Source organism: Pleurodeles waltl, chromosome 1_2 (genome assembly GCF_031143425.1).
Source record: "Pleurodeles waltl isolate 20211129_DDA chromosome 1_2, aPleWal1.hap1.20221129, whole genome shotgun sequence".
In the NCBI taxonomy this organism is placed as follows: domain Eukaryota; kingdom Metazoa; phylum Chordata; class Amphibia; order Caudata; family Salamandridae; genus Pleurodeles; species Pleurodeles waltl.
The window spans coordinates 415,372,482-415,394,297 of NC_090437.1; the positions used below are offsets into that span (position 1 = coordinate 415,372,482).

Consider the following 21,816-nt stretch of genomic DNA (forward strand, 5'->3'; position numbering starts at 1 on the left):
GGAAAGCACCTGTGGAGTGAGTACAGTGACACTGAGTAGAGCAGTGAAGAGACGGACGTGGGGGCTGTGTTTTCAGTAAAGACTAGGAACAAATATTGTTGTGCAAATCTAGCAATCCATGACTAATGCAGATTATACAGTTGACTGTTTCAAAATCAAGGACATGATTCTGTATGGCAATTACTCTCCAGGAACTTTTAAATTCTAAAATGGTGATCACAAACACAGGACATCACGGTTTATTTGTGCATCAAGACAAAATGTTTATAAGGTAGCCTGTCTGGAGTGTATGTATATATGAATACCTTGAACCTGGGTTCTGCGTTGATTTTGATTGATCACACTCAAATAGCCGTTGCCTCGTGGATTTCCACTCAGAGTGAGGCAACTTCAGCAGTATACCCCATGTTCCTAACTAGTTCGTCTTCAAGTTAATGTGAGCTTTATAATGGAGAAAAGGAGTTACTACAAGACTGTGATCAGCAGCTGCAGAACTGTACTTTAAGGGTGTCTGGCACATAACTTAAAGTACGTCAAATCACCATTTTACATTTTTACAAATATGGCTGTATAATTTATTTCTAAACAAATACTGTAGTCCGTGGTGGGTTTTCTAAGATTGAACAATTGCCCTGCACAAAGTGGGTGAACTATGGCTAAGCTTGTGTCAACTAAAATTCCATTTCATATAATTGGATTTATTCTGGTTGAGAACACATTATTATCTCGGAAATAGCACGACTATCATATTAAAAAAAAGTCATTATTTCAGGCTACGAGTTAAACCCTGGCATCTACATGGCAATGCTTTCAAATGTCCCTTTAATCTATGGTTAACAACTGTGATTTTTACTAATGAATTCTGGTTCTGAGACATATAGACAGAACAAAAGGAGTAGTAAAACACCCCTATTTTAAGAAGCTGGATGTAAGAATTTTGGGTGTCAACATGCAATCTGGTGATAATATCACTCCAATCCATGTTTCAGTAAATAACCATTTATGTCGCAGCCTGGAGTTTGGTCCAGATCTGCACCCAGTCAGCCTGATGGAATGCAGCACTACAGTTCACAAAACAATGCGCAATTTGTTATACTTAGTCAATTTGAGGTTACAGTTATCTGATTGGCAAATTATTGCTCTAGCGGTTACCTCTGATTTACTACAAAGTGAATGTAAGGACTCACAGATCATACAGGATCATACTGAGTCCCAGGTGTTTCATTAAATCACTTGTATTGCTACGGGTCTCTGGGTTGGATAGCCTCAGGGTTTTTCCCCTTGTCATTAGATGAATTACTAATTACTAAGGGATTCAACGATAAACCCTCAGATACATCAGAATCATTCACTAGCCTACTGTTTTTTACAAACGTTATTCAACTAAACATTTGAATTCACAGAGTTATGGATTAATACTATGACTAACTCCCTTCATTTCTACTCAGGTAGTCTGGATTACCCAATCAAATTTGGTTGAGTTCTTAACGTGTTCTGGTTCACTTTGTGGTCTGCAGTCACTATGTTCATTGACTGACTTTTTGGACTAACCATTCGCCAAGAAGATCTTTCCACCAACCTTACATTCTCCTAACAGTGAACATATTGAGCCAGCACCCAAAATCCCCAAAGACAAGATAAGCAGGAAGGTAGGCTAAAAGACCCAAAGTGCAGATCTAAAGTTGCTACTGCAGCATTGTAATGATAGTCACAGGCTCACGAGGGCATTGTTGTAAAATTGTGTGGCTGACCTATTAGAGTGCAGTATTACAATAACAACATCTCCCTTCAGGAAGAGCTTTTCACTGCCTCAGATTGTTATGGCAGTCAATGTGTTGTGCCAGCTCTCAGAAGTCTTGAAGGTGGCAACAATATTAAGGCAGGCAGAAGGAAACAGAGAGCCTGATTACTCCATCTCAAATGTGACGGATAATCCGCCCGTCGTATTATATGTTCTATTATATCCTATGGAAATTGTAATACAACGGAGGGGTTTGTGTCGAAGTAATCCCCCCGCCGAGGTTGTAATCAGGCCCAAAGTGTGCATCTAAATTGGCTGATACAGCCCTTTAAACAGGGTTTGCAGATTTGCTATTGAAGAATATCAGATTCTAGCACTGTCAGACCACAATCTATTCTCCCCTTACCTCAGTAAGCTTAATTTCTTTCATCTGTCAAAATTAGTAACTGGAAGGAGACACATGGCACGTAAAAAACTCTAAATATATAAATGCCTCTTCCAGTGACACTTCGGATTAGGGGTCACATGTACGTACGTTTAGCGACTCGCAATTTGTTCGCAATGCTATTTGCGACCGACCAAATGGCATTTCATTACATAAAAATGCCATTCGGTAAGCATACAAGCAATGCAACCAAATAGTTAATCGGTAAATTTTGCGACTGCTTTTTTTGACACGCAAAAATTATGTACAAGACCGCCACAATTAGCAATTAGTGCAATTTAGCACCAATTCCATTCAGGTGGTAAGTAGATTCAAACTATAAAAACAGCCCCAGAATGCATCATGTTGTCCCACAATGGCTGCATCTTATGTGACTAAATTGAGAAGGCGATTCCTGGCTGCTCGGCAAAGAGAAGGAGGCGGAAACAGGAGAGCATCTATAGAAGCAGGCTCTCAATCCTCCAACAGACAGAGGAGGAAATATATGACAAATACAAGCTGAGTAACACAGTAATCTTAGAGCTAATAGAGATGCTGAAACCTCAGCTAGAAAGCTGTACCCTGCGGAACAGCTCCACCCCCACGCATGTACAAGTCTTGTACTCACTGCACCTTTTGGCCCCGGGGGTAGCTACCAGGAGGTGATTACTGTCGCTGGTGGGGTGTTGGGGTGTCACAAAGTGCCGTAACACGTTTCTTCAGAAGGTTCCTAGATGCTATGGTCTCACATATGCACAACTACATTTACCTTCCCAGGAATGCACAGGAAATACACAACACCAAACTAGACTTTTACAGGATAGCCAACTTCCCCCATGTAATAGGGTGTCCTCCTGCTCATCTACAGTATGTGTTCTGCAATCAAAACAGTACTCATTCACTCAACATCCAGGTTTTATGTGATGCCATTAATGTCATCACAGATATTGTGGCAAAATACCCAGGGATCACACATTGGACTATGATGCATACATCTTCAGGCACAGTAGAATGCACCAACACCTGGAACGTGGGGAGTTTGATGATGGATATTTACCAGATGATGTGTAGCTGGAACCTAAATTGCATATATGTGTCTGTCCATAATCAGGTCATGCCATGCTCACACTTGCATTGTTTTCCACCAGGTGACAGTTCATTTGTGTTGAGGCCATGGATTCTGATCCCATGCCATATCCCTGCAGACCATAATGAGAGGAGCTACAACATGGCACATCGACGCACCAGAGCTGTAATTGAAAGGACCTTCAGCATGTTCTAAACAATATTCTGGTCCATTCACAAAAGTGGAGGTGCACTCCTGTATGCTCCAGAGACAGCCTGCAAAATTGTGGCAACCTGTGCCATCTTACATACCATTGCAACCAGGTGTGGGCTACACCTCAACATTGATGACTCATATTCAGAGAATGAAGAGAAAGAGCCACCTCTGCTGCAGCCTGGAGATGGCAGCATAGCAGTGGAGGGGAGATGTTGACGGGATCACATAGCAACACATTACTTTGCAAGGTAAGTTATGAGTAACACTGCACTACCTTAAATGATTTACGCATAGCCAAGATATCAAAACCAAACATCCTTTAATCTCTGGATATTCTGTCAATCCCAATACAAGATCGATGTGTACAAACTGGCAAGTAAAAACAAAAAAAGGGATTGCTTGTTACATCACCAGGCACATTATGCTCATGTGTACATGCCAAAGTATAAAGATGCGTGCATCAGAATCTCCTACGGCTACAAGCACCATGCCCTGTGCCTGCTGTGTCTCCAAATGTGTTGCTGCTACAGCGCAGGGCACGGGCATCAGTGGCCAAAGTGCTGCTGATGCCTGATATCTCCTCATTGTCCTGAGGGGTATCTCCACAGCCTCTTGCTCCCTAGGAGGTCTGTAGCACCTCAACATTTGAGGTTATGCACCCAGGATCCCAGGCCACATCACCAGTGAAATGTTCCAACTCCACCTGAAGGGTGGCAGTGTGTCTTGGCAGGCATGTAGTTGAAATGGGCAAACAGCCTATTGGTCTACCCAAGTGTTCCAGTCTTGCAGCAGTACTGCGCTCATGACGCCTCTGATGGGCACAGTCTGCCACCATTTCATTACATAAGTCATGAATTGCAGTGGTAAGGATGACTATCTTCTCATTCATGGTGGCCATATGTATCCCTATGTTGTTAAATCCCTCACTAAAGCTCTGCTGCATGTGATGCATGTTCCTGTTCATTAACTGCAACTGCTTATTTTGCAGGCGTTGATTGTGTAGAAGGGATGCCTCTAAACCAAGGAACAACTGGATGCGTCATCATCTTCACCAACATCTTGTGCCGCCTGATGCCTTTTGTGCCAGCGCCCTGCAACTCACAGTTGGCTCCGTCATTGGACTATGAGGCAGAGGGATGTCCTCATCATCCCTGGCAGTAGGCTCTGCTGACACTGTCTCAGTGCAAATGTGGGGTGGGGTGTGGCTGTATTCTCTTTCTATGGGGACCAGTTCCTCTACTGTCATGTTGGCATTGTTCAGTCCCTCCACACTGGGTTCCTCAATATGTACCAGAGGGAGATCTGTGGAACATACAAGATACATTGTAATCACCTATATGATGTTTAGCGCAATAACGTCACATTTCACTTCGGAGCGGACTCCTGGACTACATTACCCATAATGCACTATACTAGCCCTGGAATTGTAAGTTGGAGTAGTTCTCACTGAATCATGCTGTTGGACTCTGTGGATGTGTGCATGGAGTTGTGCCCTGAGATGAGAAAAAAGGTAATATGCGACTTTTACCTTTTGAGGATAATGCTGCTGAACTGTCATGGTCCCCGATACCCATGACAGCCTCCTGCTTGAGTGTGGGCTTCATCATGGTGTCAATTGTAGTTGGTTGTGGTACTGTGGATGGGCTGCTATCAGTTCCCAGAGACTCCTTCAGTCACTCTACCACCTGCTCCTTGGTCCGTGACCTGAGGACATACCACCTCTTATGTATTTCTTCTATGGACTGGTGGCTGATTCCAATAGTATTGATCTTGGCCTGTATATCCTGCCAGATCTTCTTTCGGTAATCTGGCACAGTCATTGATGCCCTCCCAAATAAGACATCATGGTGTAGACAGCACTCCTCTGTGAGGATTTCTAAATCCTTCTCTGCAAATTATTTTTTCCTCTTTCTCCCTGCAGTGCTCTTTCCTGTTGTTTTGCTGGCCATGGCTGCAGTTGTTCCTCTTAGGTCATTTGGCCTCTGCTCTGTGTGCTAGTTAGACTCCTCCCACACTCCTCTGAGGCACTTCCTGGTTCAGGGGTGATTACCCATCACTAGAATTTCTTTTTTTTCTTGGTTTTCAGCCCCAGTCGAAATTTACTACTCAGACTCACTATCTGTGACTCAGAATTGCTTTTTGTAACTCTGAATCTCTGAATCGTTATTTGCGATTTGGTAACAAGTCCAGTCACAATTTAGGAAATTGCATTTAGCGAACTCGCAAATTGCAATGCAACTTGTTACCGACTCGCAATTTGGCCAGTCACAATGTACGTACATTTCAATTTGCGATTTCCTAATTGCGATTCGCACAGAACTGAATGCAGAGAACCCTGTTCTAGGCCTCACAAAACTGAAAAGATAACAAATTGGTCTGCACATTGAAAAAGTGACAAACCTGTGACGTCACACTACGTTAAGAGTCCTATGTAACACAAAGTAATGATTACAGACCAAATTACATAATGCGTTGCAACAGGTCATCATCTGACTGTTGCGTGGGCCCGTTTTTTGGCTTTTCCTGAATGGTCCAGATCCCAAAAAACACAGGGGAGGGCAAATCAGAATCTGTGTGGACATAACACAGCCTTATCTGGAAATCCATAGAGAGACTCTTGCTTCATGCACCCAAGACATGATACAGCAGCTGAATGTGGCTTGTTTCTTCTGAAACATCGATCTAAACAAAGGCATCCTCAAATGGAACTATGGGCATACTTTCTCTCATGAGTGCCTGCAACCTGATCCTGACAGGTACATGCCTTCACATTTCCATCAGCAAGCATCTATCAACATATTATTATTTTATTATTTACTAGGTTCTTCACAAGCAAGGGCCTGCTCAAGTCGCGGTGCAGTATAAAGACAGCACAGAGGTCTCTGTCAGACTCCCCCATTACGGCGACAGACAACAGTTGGTGAGAAAGAATACCATGGCTGGCACCTCCACTACCCCGTCCTCAACAGCAAATGTTCAAGCATCCAGGGAGAGGCTAGGCCCACAGATGCTTCAGAGGAGGATTCGACGTGCACATTCTGAGTAGATATCCAGAGGAGAAGGTTTTGGTGCTGAACTCCTCTGCAAGTCTGGTGTCTACACCCATATTGATACCAGATATTTGGTAAGTGCCAGGAAATAAAGTAGGCCTGAGTGGCTTGCTGTGATCTGCCTGACACCGCACACCCTTAAGCATGGTGGCTAGACGCTGCCTACCACCACTCTCAGCCTGTGCTGCACGACTAGGCGGCCTTGCGCCTTCGGCTTCCTTAACACTGCCCTAAGACTCTATCCTGTTCATCGAGGTAGGCACAGCAGGTGTGGGCTATCCCATATGCAGAAGACATTGCACAAGAGTTGTTTAGAAATGTCACAATAGTGGGACCACTGCACCCAGTTTGTTATTGCCACACTGTTCTGGCTCCCAGCCACACTTAGGAGCCCTTTACGTGGTTTAACATTAAAGTAGTTAATGATTTGTGCAAGGAATATTACTTGCCCTCTTCCCCTTAACCTCTAGTCCATTTCTGGTTGGGCAGAGGCTGCCTCACTATCCACAACCACTGCTCCTCCCTAACAACTCACTTGCCTTAAACTAACCTCATGATCCTTAGAAGATCGCAGTAACCAGGACAGTCACTCAGCGCCCCACATCACTAACTATGTGCACCACTTCTATGAAACATCATGCTTGAATTGGAGGGTCCTTTGTTGCCCCTGCATAACATTTGGATAAAAGACTGTCTTTATGATTGGGGGGCAGATTGGTCACATATATGATTGCTGCGGATGCCTGAAATAAAGCTGCTTCATAAAGTATATTTTGATGTTTGATTGGTTATTACAAAATGTATGCACTGCACATTTATTTAGGTTACCACCAACCATAGCATTTATAGGTGTTTGCACAAGATCATTTTACAAGTGGAAGAATTAAACAGCTCTACTCGTGTATGGATATGAGCGGATTAGGAAAAATCTGAATCAGGTGAATGCAGAAGGGACAGAATAAAGCCATGTCCTTTGAAGCATAAGCTAACAAAATGCTGTGCAATAACAACGAATGTGAACTAAAAATGACCAAATCTGTAACCAATGTACTGATATGTACGCTGCTGAAAATCAAAAAGATGTTCAAAAAGAAGTGGAAATATGGCGTAATCTCTGGCTATTTTCACACTATGAAATTATCCATTAGAGTGGCCATATAATAATAGAGCTAGAGAACTTGATACGTTTGATTATTATTGATTTGTGTTTTTTTTTTACTTCAGAGTTTCTATGACAGTGCTAGGTAAATATTTTCAGCAGCTCAGGTCTACGTACACTATGTAGGACCAAGGGAAGGAGCTCCCGTTCTGTTCATATACAGATACAAGCTATGCTAATGTTTAAACACATCGAAAGGGGAAATATTTAAACTGGAGAGCACGGGAGGAGTGCTGAAGAAATAAGTATATACGAATACATTAAAACTGGCTAAAATCAATGGACTAATTGTGGAATTTTGCTCAGTATATATGTAGGAGTGTACGTTCCTAAATTAAACTGAATTAAAGTCACATTACTCTGCCTACAACATTGTAAAATATGCCTAATAATTCTAAATTGTGTCCACTGTGTCATTGTCCAAAGAGGAGAGAGTAAACAGAAGCAGTAATTGGTATACACACACAAACATTACCTTTATTAAGCAATCCATACTCTGTGTGGAAGACACCCATTAGCCTTGTGTATCCAGTACGGACATGAGAATTAATGGATGCTTTAAAGGCCTCGCCCCAAAGTGCAGGTCCGCCTGGCTTCATCTGAAAGCTGACCAATTCGTAGACTCCTGGAAAAAGACAGTTAGAAAGTACCAACTTAAGTACCAGCATTCATCACAAAAACCCAAACTTCAATCTTTTTAAAAAATCAATCTTTAGAAATCCTAAATCTACAGAGGTTATTCACAAAAGCTACATATTAGATGTTACATATTGAAAGTTACATAGTAACAATAAAATATGACTTTTACAGCAACTCTGAATTTTTATGTATCTTTTACATATAGTGCACTTACTCCACCCACTGGCTGCCATTGCTGTTGCGACCTGACACTAGGCTGCAATCTGCATTTGGACCCCAGGGGAAGGAGAGACAAGTACAGACGCAGACTCGGGGATACTTTCTAACAGGCCACACCCAACATGGCCCAAGGCGTGCAGGGTCCTTCTTCGGCCGCGATGGGTGCAAGGGGCTCTGCTCTCCCAGTTGCCTGACACCATACACAGCCTTGCCTCAACTACTTTGTCTAGTCCGAGGAACCTGACTTTGTTCCAGAGTCTGCTCTGTCTTCACCGTGCTCTAGTGCATAGCAGGGACCAGCTGCACTATTCGGAGGACCAAACATCAGGATTACAATTCATGATACTTGGAGGAGACATTATTCCACTCCTTGAGCCAGCTTGTGGCCAGTGTTGTTGAGTGTCTGTAGTGTCATATGTGCCTCTGGCATGCATCTGGACCACTGAGTCTTAAGGATTTCCCATTTCCCTGTGGTCATCGCTTTGAGATCCATTTGCAAACAGTCATCACACTTCATGGCTTTCTGGATGCCTTCTAATGATACAGGCAAAGGTCAAAAACGTCCTACTACTAACTTCACATACTCCTCAGTCTCTGCAGCTTCCTTTTCTTCTGCAGCTGTCACAGTTGTGGGGTGGGTGAATAAGTAGTCAGCTGGAGTAGATGAACTGGGCCAGTACTTGAGCAGCATGTATATCTGTAATTGAAGAACCCATTTTTCAATGTGTCGGGAGAGGGGTTGTGCAGAGGTGCCCTTAAATAGTAGAATTTGTGGTTTGTGATCCGTGTGGACCTGGAATGGGGGTCCATATACATAGAGGTGGAAATGGCAACACTCTCAGTGCACATCAATAGCATCTCTCTCAATTTGGGAGTACAGTTGTTTATTTGGCATTAGTGCCCAACTGGTGTACACCGCTGGGGCCCAATCCCTACATTTTTGCTGCTGTGACAAAACAGCACCCAGACACACCAGACTGGCGTCAACTGTGAGGGCCTTCTTTCCTGGGTCGAAGTATATGAGCGTTGTGTCTGTCAACAAGCAACATTTGTGCGCTGGAACACATACTCCTTATTGTGTCCCCAGGCCCACTGCATGGTTGTTTTGGGTAGTCCTCGGGCTGGTTGACTTAAGGTAGCCAAAATCTTGATAAAGCGCCCGGGGTAATTGACAATGCCCAAGAAGCTCCATACTTTGGACACATAGGAGGGGGCTGGTTCGTCCTCAGAAGAAGCGGATCGCCGTCCTCTTGAACCTGCATGTGCTGTAATGTAAGTTGAGGCTACTTTCCCTCAAGGGGGTCAGTACTTGCTGCAGTCTCCTGTGGTGTTCTTCTGGGGATTTGGCATATACCAGGATGTTATCACTGACATTCATGATCGAGTCTAGTTCCGCCAAGACTTCTCTTGTCACATTCTGAAAGACCTCTGCGGCACTGGATATCCAAAAGTTCAGCCATTTGTAGCGGCAAAGCCAACATGAATAGAGAAGGTCATAATATAACAGGAATCAGGCTGTATCCAGAGTCCATGCCCATTTTAGAGGACCACCTCTCTCTGCTCAGTTCCCCGATGATGTTATCAATCGTGAGTGTCAACTGTCGCTCCCATTTGAAGGCTGCGTAAGGGAGGCATATGTTAGAACACAGAAGGACTTCACTGTGCTATTTTGCTTTCCAGGTGTTCACTATGCATGAGACCCAGGGCTTGGGGCTTACCAACCTTATGATTAGGTGATCCTCCTCCAGTTTCTGGAGTCCTGCTTCCACCTTTGGCTTGAGGTGGAAGGCAACACGCTGATGCCCGAGTGCCACCAGTTGGACAGAATGGTTGATTTGCAGGAGGACTAGCTTCTCCCAGATACATTCAATGCTGTTGAACAGTTCTAGGAATTTCTGGAGAAGGTGGTCAATGGAAGTTTTGTGTACTCTGAAGAACTGGATCAGGCTGAGATCTCTGCAATGCCGCCACTCAAGTGCATGTCAGACCCAGCATTTGCCACATTGACTCGGGTGACAGCTTCTCGATGGTTGTGAGATATCATGGTGATGAGTTGCCCTGCTATTGACAGGGGGTTCAGCTTCCTCACACAAACACTCTGATCCATGAAGGGGTGAGAGGTGGAACTGGCTTCAGAGTTACGTAGATGTCTTTGACCTTGACATTAATGGAGGCTCTAGTGTCACTGATGGCAATGACATTTGTTCCTTCTATTCTGAAAGTGACTTTTAAAGTCTGGGTAGCTGACTGTGCAACATGGTCTATCACTAGAAAGTGTGGACCACTTCGTCCATGTCTTCATCTTGGTCAAAGTCTGCAGCTCCTACCTCGACATTGTTAATATTGCCCACCTTTTTTTCCTTTCCTGGACTGGCTGGATCTGCAGCCTTTGGCAAAGTGGTGTGGCTTGCCACGGGCTGCACAATTTGTCCCTCAGGCAGGGCAGTCAGACAGACTGACGATGTGGCAGGCCTCCACAGTAACCACATGGGCACCAAGGGGATGGATGCCCTTTATCTTTGTTCCCACCAGTTCTTGGAGAGACCATGTTGCTGGTTCTGCTCTCTGAACCTTGATCAGTCACCAGGTGGCCTCAGGGCTGTGCAGGCAGCTGGCTGCAGGCATGCCACTGTGGGTGGTGCTACACTGAAGTGACACTCACTCCGATGTATGAGCTGATAGGTGGGTAACATGTGGCTGGGGTACGTGCAACACCACCTGGTGCACGGGCCATGAAAAGCAGGAGCACTGCCTTGATCGAACAGCCGGTGGGGTCATGCTGCCCGGTAGACTGGGCCCTCTGCCCTCTGTCCTGAGAAAGCAGCACCGGTAAGCAAGGCCGATGAGGCACCACATCCCTGCTTTCTGTTCTCAGAGGTGAATTGTGTTGTGTGTTAGAAAAAAACAGGCTTTCCTTTCACACTCCGTGTACTCTATCAGGATGTCACATAGGGCCTTATTTAGATATTGGCAGAATTAATGCGATTTATTTTTCGGTGGATGGGATATCCGTCACCGTTGTGACGGAGTAACCCGTCCATCAATATCTAAATCAGGCCCATAGTTCCCCACAAAAAAACGAATAAGCAGCAATTAGTCACAGGACATAGCCTGCTTTTTGACTTCCATCTTTGAACGCACAGTAAATGTGAAAACAAAAAAATCTACATTTGAAGACATCTTTATTGCTCATTTACCTTCTGAACTCCAGCATGCTTTTTATTGGGAGTGCCACAGGCCCCTCAGCATCCTACTTCCTGCGCCTACGCTGGCTCCAAGTTTGCCCTCAAGCTGGATAGAAGAGCTCTAGTCTTTACAGAATGATTGGAGGCTATTCCCCTTGGGTCTGTCCCCACTACCTCTGAAAGGGTAGATCTAGCTTTAACCCTTGATAGCCAAAGAGACAAGAAATCCATCAGGAGAGAAGTGGGATACATCCTTGAACCACCATGTAGTAATTGAAAAAATACAAGACCTCTGAATAGGTCAAAGCTTGGAGTTAGACCCACAAAGATTGGTTGGTCAACCCTTCAGTAACTAGACAATACAACCCCTCAACTGACCTTTTCATCAGAACCACTACATACAATACACACACTACATCAAATACCACTATATCAAATAAGATTTTGGTTGGGGTGATCCACAACCCCACCAGAAATCTCCGCTAAGCTCACTGCCTACTCGCCCATGCCCCCGCAGCTGAAAATCCAGAGCCGGCGAGCGCACTTTCTCGTACCTGGCTCCTAAAGCCTAGAACAACATCCCCCTGCACATCAGAGTCTCCAGATCAGTCCTAGAATTTCAAAAGAAACTGAAAACCTGGCTCTTCCATTAGGCTCCTGTCAGAGTCGGCAGAGCACATTCTTTCTAGCGCCTATGGGGAGATCTGCACTTTTAAAAAAGTCATGACATAACACATAACAAATATAAGTATCATAAAGTTAAGGGTTGTGTTAATTGGGCTTAGACTTAGATACAGTATTAGGGTACGGAAAACGATAAAGCATGGAGTTATGCTTAGAATTAAGTTTTGATTTGGGGTAAGTTTAAAAATTAGGGATCGGTTTATGGTAAAGTGTAGGGTTAAGGTGAAGGTTAGGCATCTAGTTCAGTTGAGATTAAGATATAGGGTTAGATTTATAATTGAGTTTAGGGTCAGGGTTAAGATTGGTATGGTGAATGTAACTTTTAGAGTTAGGGGAAGATTGATGCGTAGTGTAGGACAGTGGCCGGATTAGAGCTAGGGTAATTATTAGGGCTAGGTTTAAGGTTGGGGTTAATGTACATGCATAGACAGTGTAGTGGAATTGGTGTAGTTTACATGACATCTATACCTGGTTCATGTAAAGATAAAGGGTCCTCTCTTATTTATTAGACAAATACAAATTTCTAAGGCTGTTCCTAGTGTTGAAAATTAACATCGGTGAGACAGGAGTTATACACCATCAGTATATGGTTACAAGGTCGCTTATGTTGCTATTCATTTCCATGTTTGACTACAGATGTCCACAAATCTTTCAGCAACAGTTTATTTCCAGCACCACAAGCCTGACACAATATGTAATGAATTCACCTCAGTCAATCCCTCAAGTATATATTTTTATTCAGTTCATAATAACGTACGACTCGGTTTTGAAGTAGCACATTCAAGCCATTAATGGCGAATGGATGCATTGTAAAATTAATTCATCACTCAGTTCAATATATTCTACCAACTCTCCTAAAATATGTTGAATTCTCATAACCTACTTCATACCAGTAACATAGCAAATTCAGACTCTGAAGAAGAACTTTTCTTTACAGTAGTTAGGGTGTTACTCAAAGGTATTTTCAGAGAAATTGTAGTTAATGGTGTCAATAACGGGGTTTAGGGAGAGTGAGCCTGTAGGAGGCTGGCCTGGCTTGTAGTGGGTACCAGAGGTACTTACACCTTGTGCCAGGTCCAGTTTTCCCTTATTAGTGTAGAAGAGGTGTTTCTAGCAGCTTAGGCTGATAGAAGGTAGCTATGGCAAAGCAGCTTAGGCTGAACTAGGAGACATGTAAAGCTCCTACTATACCACTGGTGTCATATGCACAAAACACAAATCCACAGAGTTACTAAAAATAAAGGTACTTTATTCTGATGACAATATGCCAAAAGTATCTCAGTGAGTACCCTCAGTTTGAGGATAAGTTATATACACAAGTTATATGTACACAAACCAAAATTAGGTAAGTAAAGCAAGAAAAGTAATGCAAACAGTGTAGAATTACAATAGATTGCAATAGGAATACATAGGTATAGGGGCAACACAAACCATACACTCCAAAAGTGGAATGTGAACCTCGAATGGACCCCAAACCTATGTGAGCTTGTAGGCGGTCGCTGGGACTGTAAGAAAACAGTGAGGGTTAGAAAAATAGCCCAACCCAAGACCCTGAAAAGTAGGTGTAAAGTGCACCTACTACCCTCAGAGAGCACAGAAGTCGTGATAGGGGGATTCTGCAGGAAGAACAAACACCAGCAATGCAACAACAGTGGATCTCCGGACCTGAGTACCTGTAAGACAAGGAGACCAAGTCCAATAGTCGTGACAGTGTCGAGAGTGGGCAGGAGCCCAGGAAATGCCAGCTGAAGGTGCAAGGAAGCTGCCACCAGTTGGAAGAAGCTTGAAGTTCTGCAAGAAAGAAGAGGACTAGGAACTTCTCTATTGGAGGATGGATATCCCACGTCGCAGAAAGACCGCAAACAAGCCTTGCTAGCTGCAAGGATCACGGTAAAGGTTTTTGGGTGCTGCTGTGGCCCAGGAGGGACCAGGATGTCGCCACTTGGACGAGGAGACATGCGAAGTCACAAAAGGGAGTCCCACAACGCTGGAGGACAACTCAGAAGGTTGTGCACTGCAGGAAGGAGTGCTGGTGACCCAGGCTTGGCTGTGCACGAAGTAAATCCTGCAAGAGTGCACAGGAGCCGGAGCAGCTGCAAATCATGCGGTACCCAGCAATGCAGTCTAGCGTGGGGAGGCAAGGACTTACCTCCACCAAACTTGGACTCTTGGACTTGGTCCCCTTGTTTCACAGGTACTCAGGTCCGGAAATCCACTGTTGTTGCTTTGCTGGTGTTGGTCCTCCTTGCAGAAACCCCATATCACAACTTCTGTGCTCTCTGGGGGTTATAGGAGCACTTTACACCTACTTTTCAGGGTCTTGGGGTGGGCTATTTTTCTAACCCTCACTGTTTTCTTACAGTCCCAGCGACCCTCTACAAGCTCACATAGGTTTGGGGTCCATTCGTGGTTTGCATTCCACTTTTGGAGTATATGGTTTGTGTTGCCCCTATACCTATGTGCTCCTATTGCAATCTACTGTAACTTTACATTGCTTGCATTACTTCCATTTGCTATTACTGCATATTTTTGGTATTGTGTACATATATCTTGTGTATATTTGGCATCCTCATACTGAGGGTACTCACTGAGATACTTTTGGCATATTGTCATAAAAATAAAGTACCTTTATTTTTAGTATATCTGTGTATTGTGTTTTCTTATGATATTGTGCATATGACACCAGTGGTATAGTAGGAGCTTTGCATGTCTCCTAGTTCAGCCTAAGCTGCTCTGCTATAGCTACCTTCTATCAGCCTAAGCTGCTAGAAACACCTCTTCTACACTAATAAGGGATAACTGGACCTGGTACAGAGTGTAAGTACCCCTTGGTACCCACTACAAGCCAGGCCAGCCTCCTACAGATCCTGTACCGGGAATGTGCGTTTAGCCTGCATCAACGTGCTCACACGTTGGCAGATTAGTTTACAGAGCCACAGCAGGAGTATGATTTGCCTGGGATCAAACAGTTTGTTAAAGTAGAAAACCTCTGACTGCAGCACACTGCTACTTACCCATTATGCTGTAAATGTATCACCATTTTGTATTTTGGTGAATAAAACAAGAGACTGGGCACTTTCCCAGCTCTCCCAAGTAATATCCAGTCTACTTTTGCTTAGCTGCACACTTAGCAGTGCAATTCTCACACTGAGCCTAAACGCAGTGAATTTTACCAAAAACGAAGAAGATAAATACGTTCTACCGGTGATTGCAAAAGAGCACACAATTTGGCTAGATAATAGGGTGAGGTGAAAAGTCACATCTCCTGGTTCCACAGATTCCAACTCGACTACAAGTGGTGGTGATGGCAAGGCCAACAAGCTAACTTTCCAGAGAAAATGTCACAGTTTTGTGGCCCCTGTCAGCTTTAGAACCTAGAGTTTAATTTCAGCATATTTAGGGGAAGTGGAAAAGCTAAGATTCGATCTGAAGCATGTTAGTCCCTAAAATGTACCCACGGGACTACCTCTGGTTATGTTATCTGCCACCCAGGTAATTTGCCCACCTTGTTATGCTGTTTTTTTTACCCTCACTACCTTTATTTATTACATTTCTAAGCTCCCCCAATAGATTCATATAAAAGAGAGAACATGATTCAATTGCAAGACCTTTTCTTTGGGTCTTATGGCAGTAGGTGGCTTCAGGACACCATACCTGGAAGATACTGATATTTAACATTGGTGTTTTAGGGTTTAAGACCATTTCATTCCATTTAATAACATAATTGTTTTCCATATGAAAAACACAATTTGTAAACCTGTCTCTCAAAAGTGGCAATATGAAGCAGTCCGGGCTTACTTTAGGAAGTGATAAGAGTTTAGAACGCAAATACAGAATGAATGGTAATCACACTCAATAAGCTTCATATCCCACTGAGTTATGTACAGGCTCGACTGTTCTCATGGGGAACAGGGTCAAGACTGATTTGCATATGGCTGGGTCCAAACTGGGGTGCATGGTAAGCAAAAGAACAGCAGATTTAACTCAGATCTGTGACTGGGGGTGCATGTTTGAAAAGTTTCAGCAATCCGTCCATCATCTTGTTGTGTTTCTATGTTTGCCCTAAGTGGCACGGGAATGCCCAGACGTGGGTCCCATGCTCACTGTGCCATTGAATTCAAGCTAGCTTGGCTGATGAGGAGGGATACCCTGAAACTGGTCCTAGGATGGTTGTTTCTGGTCCGGTGAAGACCTGGCCTGGCAGGTCAGGCTGGACTACCCACCTTAAAAATCATGCCTTGAGAAGGCACTGAATTTCGGGCCAGATGTACGACCCTGAGTTTTGCGACTCGCAATTTGTCTCAAATTGTGAGCCGCAAACCCTTATGTACAACAGTGTACTTTACACTGTTTGCGATTCCCAATGGGGTCGCAAATGACCTACCTCATAAATATTCTTGAGGTAGGTTGCAATTTGCGATCCCATTGGGAATGGGAATGGTTGCCCTCACAGGGATGGTGGCCTGCTGGAGACAGCAGACCACCATGCCTGTGACTGCTTTTAAATAAAGCGTTTTTTTTTTGTTTTTTTTTTAATGCAGCCCGTTTTCCTTAAAGGAAAACAAGATGCTTTTTTTTTTTTTTTTAAAGGAAAAGTTTTCTTTTCATTTTTTCCGAACAGGCAGTGGTCCATAGGACCACTGCCTGCTCTGAAAAAATATTTTCGCTGCCATTCACAAAGGGGAAGGGGTCCCAGGGGGCCCCTTCCCAGTTGCCAATGGGTTAGCACCAGTTTGAAACTGGTGCTAACTGCGATTGTTTTGCGACCACATTCACAGTCACAAAACAAGGCTACATTGCGCTGTGACTCGCAATTAGAAAGGGAACACCCCTTCCTAATTGTGACTCGCAAACCTATTTTGCGATTCGGTAAATAGATTACCGAATTGCAAAATAGGGTCTGTACATACCAACATGTTTTTTTGCTGTTGCAAATGGTTCGATTCTACGAAACGGGCCGTTTGCGACAGGAAAAATGGTACGTACATGTGCCCCACAGTGTGTTGGGCGGGTGGTTGAGCATGTGCACAAGACTGCGAGCATTGACTATGGAACTGAGCCCACGTGCCCTCGCTTCTATTTATCCTGTATGTTGCACCAGACATAAGAGGTCCCTAAATGCTTGTGATGCACACATAAGGTGCCAGACAGCTCACTATAGGAAACAAAGTTTGCAAGAAGTCTCCTATTTTTCATTTTTCTTGCCACATACTATAAAATCATAGTACAGTCCGTGCCAGCAACAGCACATTTCTGCCTTGTACACGGCCCTCACAAAATGCTTACTCAGTCGTGGCCTTGGGAAGAAGTAATTAAGAAACTCCAGCTGAAAACTTTATGTCGCAGATAAAAAGTAATTTTTGACGGCAGTTTTTTATGTTCTTGACAGTACTGAGAATATATTCTATGTAAAACTATATCAATTTTCAAGTATCGTTGCAAGGATTCCATGGCCCATGTCGCAAGCAAGGAAAATGCCCCCTTGGCTATTATAGTAAAATACAACATTGTCGGAATTCGAGCGGCCCAATGGGCTCTGGCATCCGGTGCCACTGCACTTGCTGCACCAATTTACTTTATGAAATTAAAAAAAGTTAACTGTTCATACTCACCCGGCTCTTCGGTCTTTCCTAGCTGGCACCAGGGCACCAGGTAAGCAATCTCAACATCCATTTTGTCGAGCATTGGAGTTAACACAGACCTGGTGTCCTGCCAGTCTTTGTCGTGCGTCAGCGCTGAGCGGACTCGTTTTCGATGGGCAAAACTGTCTGTCATGGAAAGATAAACAAAAATGTAAGACAGCAGCAACGGCAAAGATGTTAGTTCCAGTCCTGCACAGAACTAGGTACATCGTAAGTTCACAGAACAAATTTAAGAAAACGCACAACTATCAGTGTGGCCCAATCTTCAGACTAGCTCTCAATTTTCTAAGTTAAACTATCATTCACATAATGAATGGATTGAAAATACACTTCTGTTCAAATTGCACAAACGAGCAATACAGCTGTAAAGATAACGGTTTTGCAAAAATGACAAAATGTACTATGCATAAGAAAAAATAATTAAGATAAGAAAACTCAAACAGGGGTAGACGGAATAAAATATTTATACCAGGCATAACTATGCTGGTAACCGTCTGTGTTCTAGGTACTCAGTTGCAAATCTTCACTGAGTTTAAGTTCGAAATGTGTTTTTGTCAGTATAGCCACAATTAGAATTGAATTCTCCTTCAGATGGTCTCAAACCAGGTTAAACAAGGGCTTTAGACTGTTGAGATGTAGTGTAGATGTTTAATTAAGGATATCGAACTGGCTCTATTGCTTTTGTACCCCTTGGCAATGCAGCAGTTCTGTTCAGCAACTACTAGAACACCATTTTAGGTCTTGGCCACAAACAGCTTTACAGGTCTGTTAGCCAGACCTATCATTTCCAATATATAAAGAGTAAGCTTTGGGTCAATCCCTTTACTCGTGATTGGATGGCTTTGTTGTTTATTTTATTTGTGTCCTCCTGATTTGATGGCTTTCCTCCCTATTCTTGTATTTGTCCTACTCCGGAGCATTTTGTCCACAGTGCTCTGGCTGGTTGACTTGTACACTTCCACAATTGGAATCAGGAATCTACCTTTTATGGGCGATCACAAAGCGCTCCGTCCATAAAGTAATCTCTCTTTGGGCTTCAAACCACGCCCAGGTCACGTCAGTCTCCTTCATTGGTTCCTGGGCTTTCTCTTTAAAATCTGCTTGCTTTCATTTGTGAAAGGCATGTATACGTCATGCCTTTTCCGGTGTTTAGCCCGCCTACACAGCACCGGTAAACGACCAAAAACATACGAGGCTCGATGTTTTGAGCCTGGGGTCCGGACTACTTTATCTGTTAATTTTCCCCGCAGAGCGATCGCGCTTGGGTTTACAAAGCGCGATTGCGCTCAGTTTTTCCATTTTCAATTGCAGCGCGATCGCGCTGCATTTTACATAGTGCGATCGCGCTGTGTTTTTTTTCTTTTAATTTGTGTGGCAAGAAAAGTTAGGCTAGGAGTTTACAACTCCAACTCGAGCAAATGCAAGCCCCGTTGCATTGAAAATGCCTGTTTATTTTCCTTTGGGCACTACATAGGAGTGCATGTTTTTTCATGCACTCTCTCCCATGTGCTATTTCCCTTTTCACTTCCCCTTTCTTTTCTTAATTAAGTCAACCCCAGATCATCCATTTCCCCTTTCTTCTTGCCACAAGGCAGGGTTTAGTTTCCTCGACCCTTGACATACTCCAGTTGCTGTCCGCCCATCTGTGTTGCATCAGTTAAAAAAAATATATATATATTAGTTTTTTTTAATTTAAGCGGGCCAGGCAATTAGCTAGCGGCCGGCTCCTTTCTTAAAATATATACTTTTGCACAGATTTAATTATTTCTATTAATGGACTGCTCAATGGCTGGCGCCTAACTTGTTGGAACAGTAAGTAAAAAAAAAAACACATCATCATGTATGTATATCATGATGCGTGCATGCACAGGCATCATTAATCATACACATGCCACAATACATGGGGATGGCATGAAGTTGATGTGGCCATGTGTCACAATGCATGGAGGCCATCTTGGAATGGAAAGCCCATTCCAAATTTGCTAGACATTTGTGTGCAAGCACTAGAAACATGCATTTGTATGGTGGTACAAACAAGCACTGGCAAAGCTAATGGACTGGCTATTTAAAGGGAAAACCTACTGACTTTGTCAGTGCTCAGTTATAAAACTGAAGCTATTGGAAAGTGTAATGCAATCTAGTGGAGTCCTGCCAACCGGATTTCGCAATTTTTTGGAAAGTTAATGCTATCTAAATGAGATTATTAAAGCATTGTTTCATCCAACACATTCTGGATTTGTTGAAGGTGGACATACTTGTGACAGCTCCTTTCTTAAAATATACACTTTTGCACAGATGTCATTCTTTGTATTAATGGACTGCTCAATGACTAGTCCCTACCATGTTGGAACAGTAAGTTAAAAAAAGAAGTTAGCTCCATTATGACTCATGCACGTACACTGTCATGTATGTATGTCATGATGCATGCAGGCACAGGCATCATTGATCATACACATGCCACAAAACGTGGGGCTGACAGAAGGTTGATGTGCGCATGTGTCACAATGCATGGAGGCCATCTTGGAATGGGAATCCCATTCCAAAATTGCTGGACATTTGTGTGCAAGGACTAGGAACCTGCATTTGTATGGTGGCCCAAACAAGCACTGGCAAAGCTGATGGATTGGCTATTTAAAGGGAAAGCCTACTGACTTTGTCAGTGCTCAGTTATGAAACTGAAACTATTGGCTTGTGTAATGCAAACTAGTGGAAAGTTGATGCTATCTAAATGAGATTATTAAAGCATTTTTTCATCCACTACATTCTGGATGTGTTGCATACTTGTGAAAGTTTGAAGCAGCTTGTACATCTTATAAATTTCACAAAGACGCATGGGTAACCTTTGGCAGTGATCTGACTTTATTTTGACAAGAGCGCTGAAGCTATCTGAACTATGTTTCAAGTAAGTTTGGTTTTGGCATATGAATCTTTATAAATGGTTTAAGACATTATGCACTGGTGGGCAGGCTAGAGTGCTGGCTATTATTAATGCTGACTAGTTAGGCATACCTTTGCTAGATACTAATATATTACCTTTTGGAAACATCTTAGGACAAAAAGTTCAATTGGGAAAATCAGAGGTGTTGCCTTTCTCTATTAACTGTAAGCAAAAACATTTGAGAAATTGTAGAGACTGTGGCCAGTGACATTTTTAAGATTGGTATGGATAAGAATCTGACTAATTTTAGATGTTGTGAAAATTACACTTTACCTTGTGGGGCAATGTTAAATACAATTAAGATTATGCTGTCCAAACTGTTTACATAGTTCAAAAGATTCTACTGCTAGTATTTAAGAAGTCAATAAAAACTAGGAGTAGGTGATCAGATGGCAAGGGACTTTTTGGATGGGGAGAAAAAAAACCAACGTACAAAGAACTGTGTTAGTTAAATCAAAGTGTACCCAGGGTTTTGTTTGGGCTGCCTTTTAAGTTTAAGTGGGCCATAACGTTTATTCTTTGTGATCCTCACATGTTTAGGTATTGGATACAGAGACCTTATCTGTCTTTAGGAAGACCAATTGTTCTCAATAAATTACATGAGTGGGCTTTGGGTCAGCCCCATGCACACGATTAAATGGCTCTGTTGGCTCTCGATTTTCTAGATTTCCTCCCTGTTCTTGTATTTATTCCTCTTGGAGTATTTCGGATTCACAGAGTTGTTATTGGATGAGCTGTATACTTGAGGAACACTTTTATTAGTTTCTAGGCACTCCATGGGAGTGCATGTCTTTCCTTCTCAGACCCCCTTTTTATCTTTACTTTGGAATCAATTACTCACAGATAGGAAAGA

At 43.2% G+C, this 21,816-nt stretch overlaps 1 protein-coding gene across 1 annotated transcript in view; it reads right to left on the reverse strand.

Annotated features, from left to right (window-relative positions):
- Nucleotides 1-21,816, reverse strand: part of LOC138300734 (protein NipSnap homolog 3B-like) — a 249,951-nt gene that overhangs the window by 83,151 nt on the left and 144,984 nt on the right. The window contains exons 3-4 of the mRNA XM_069240447.1: nucleotides 17,996-18,151; nucleotides 8,132-8,281 (exon numbers count right to left, since the gene is read on the reverse strand). Of these exons, the coding sequence (XP_069096548.1) occupies nucleotides 8,132-8,281; nucleotides 17,996-18,151 (306 nt within the window). The remainder of the gene's footprint in view (nucleotides 1-8,131; nucleotides 8,282-17,995; nucleotides 18,152-21,816) is intronic.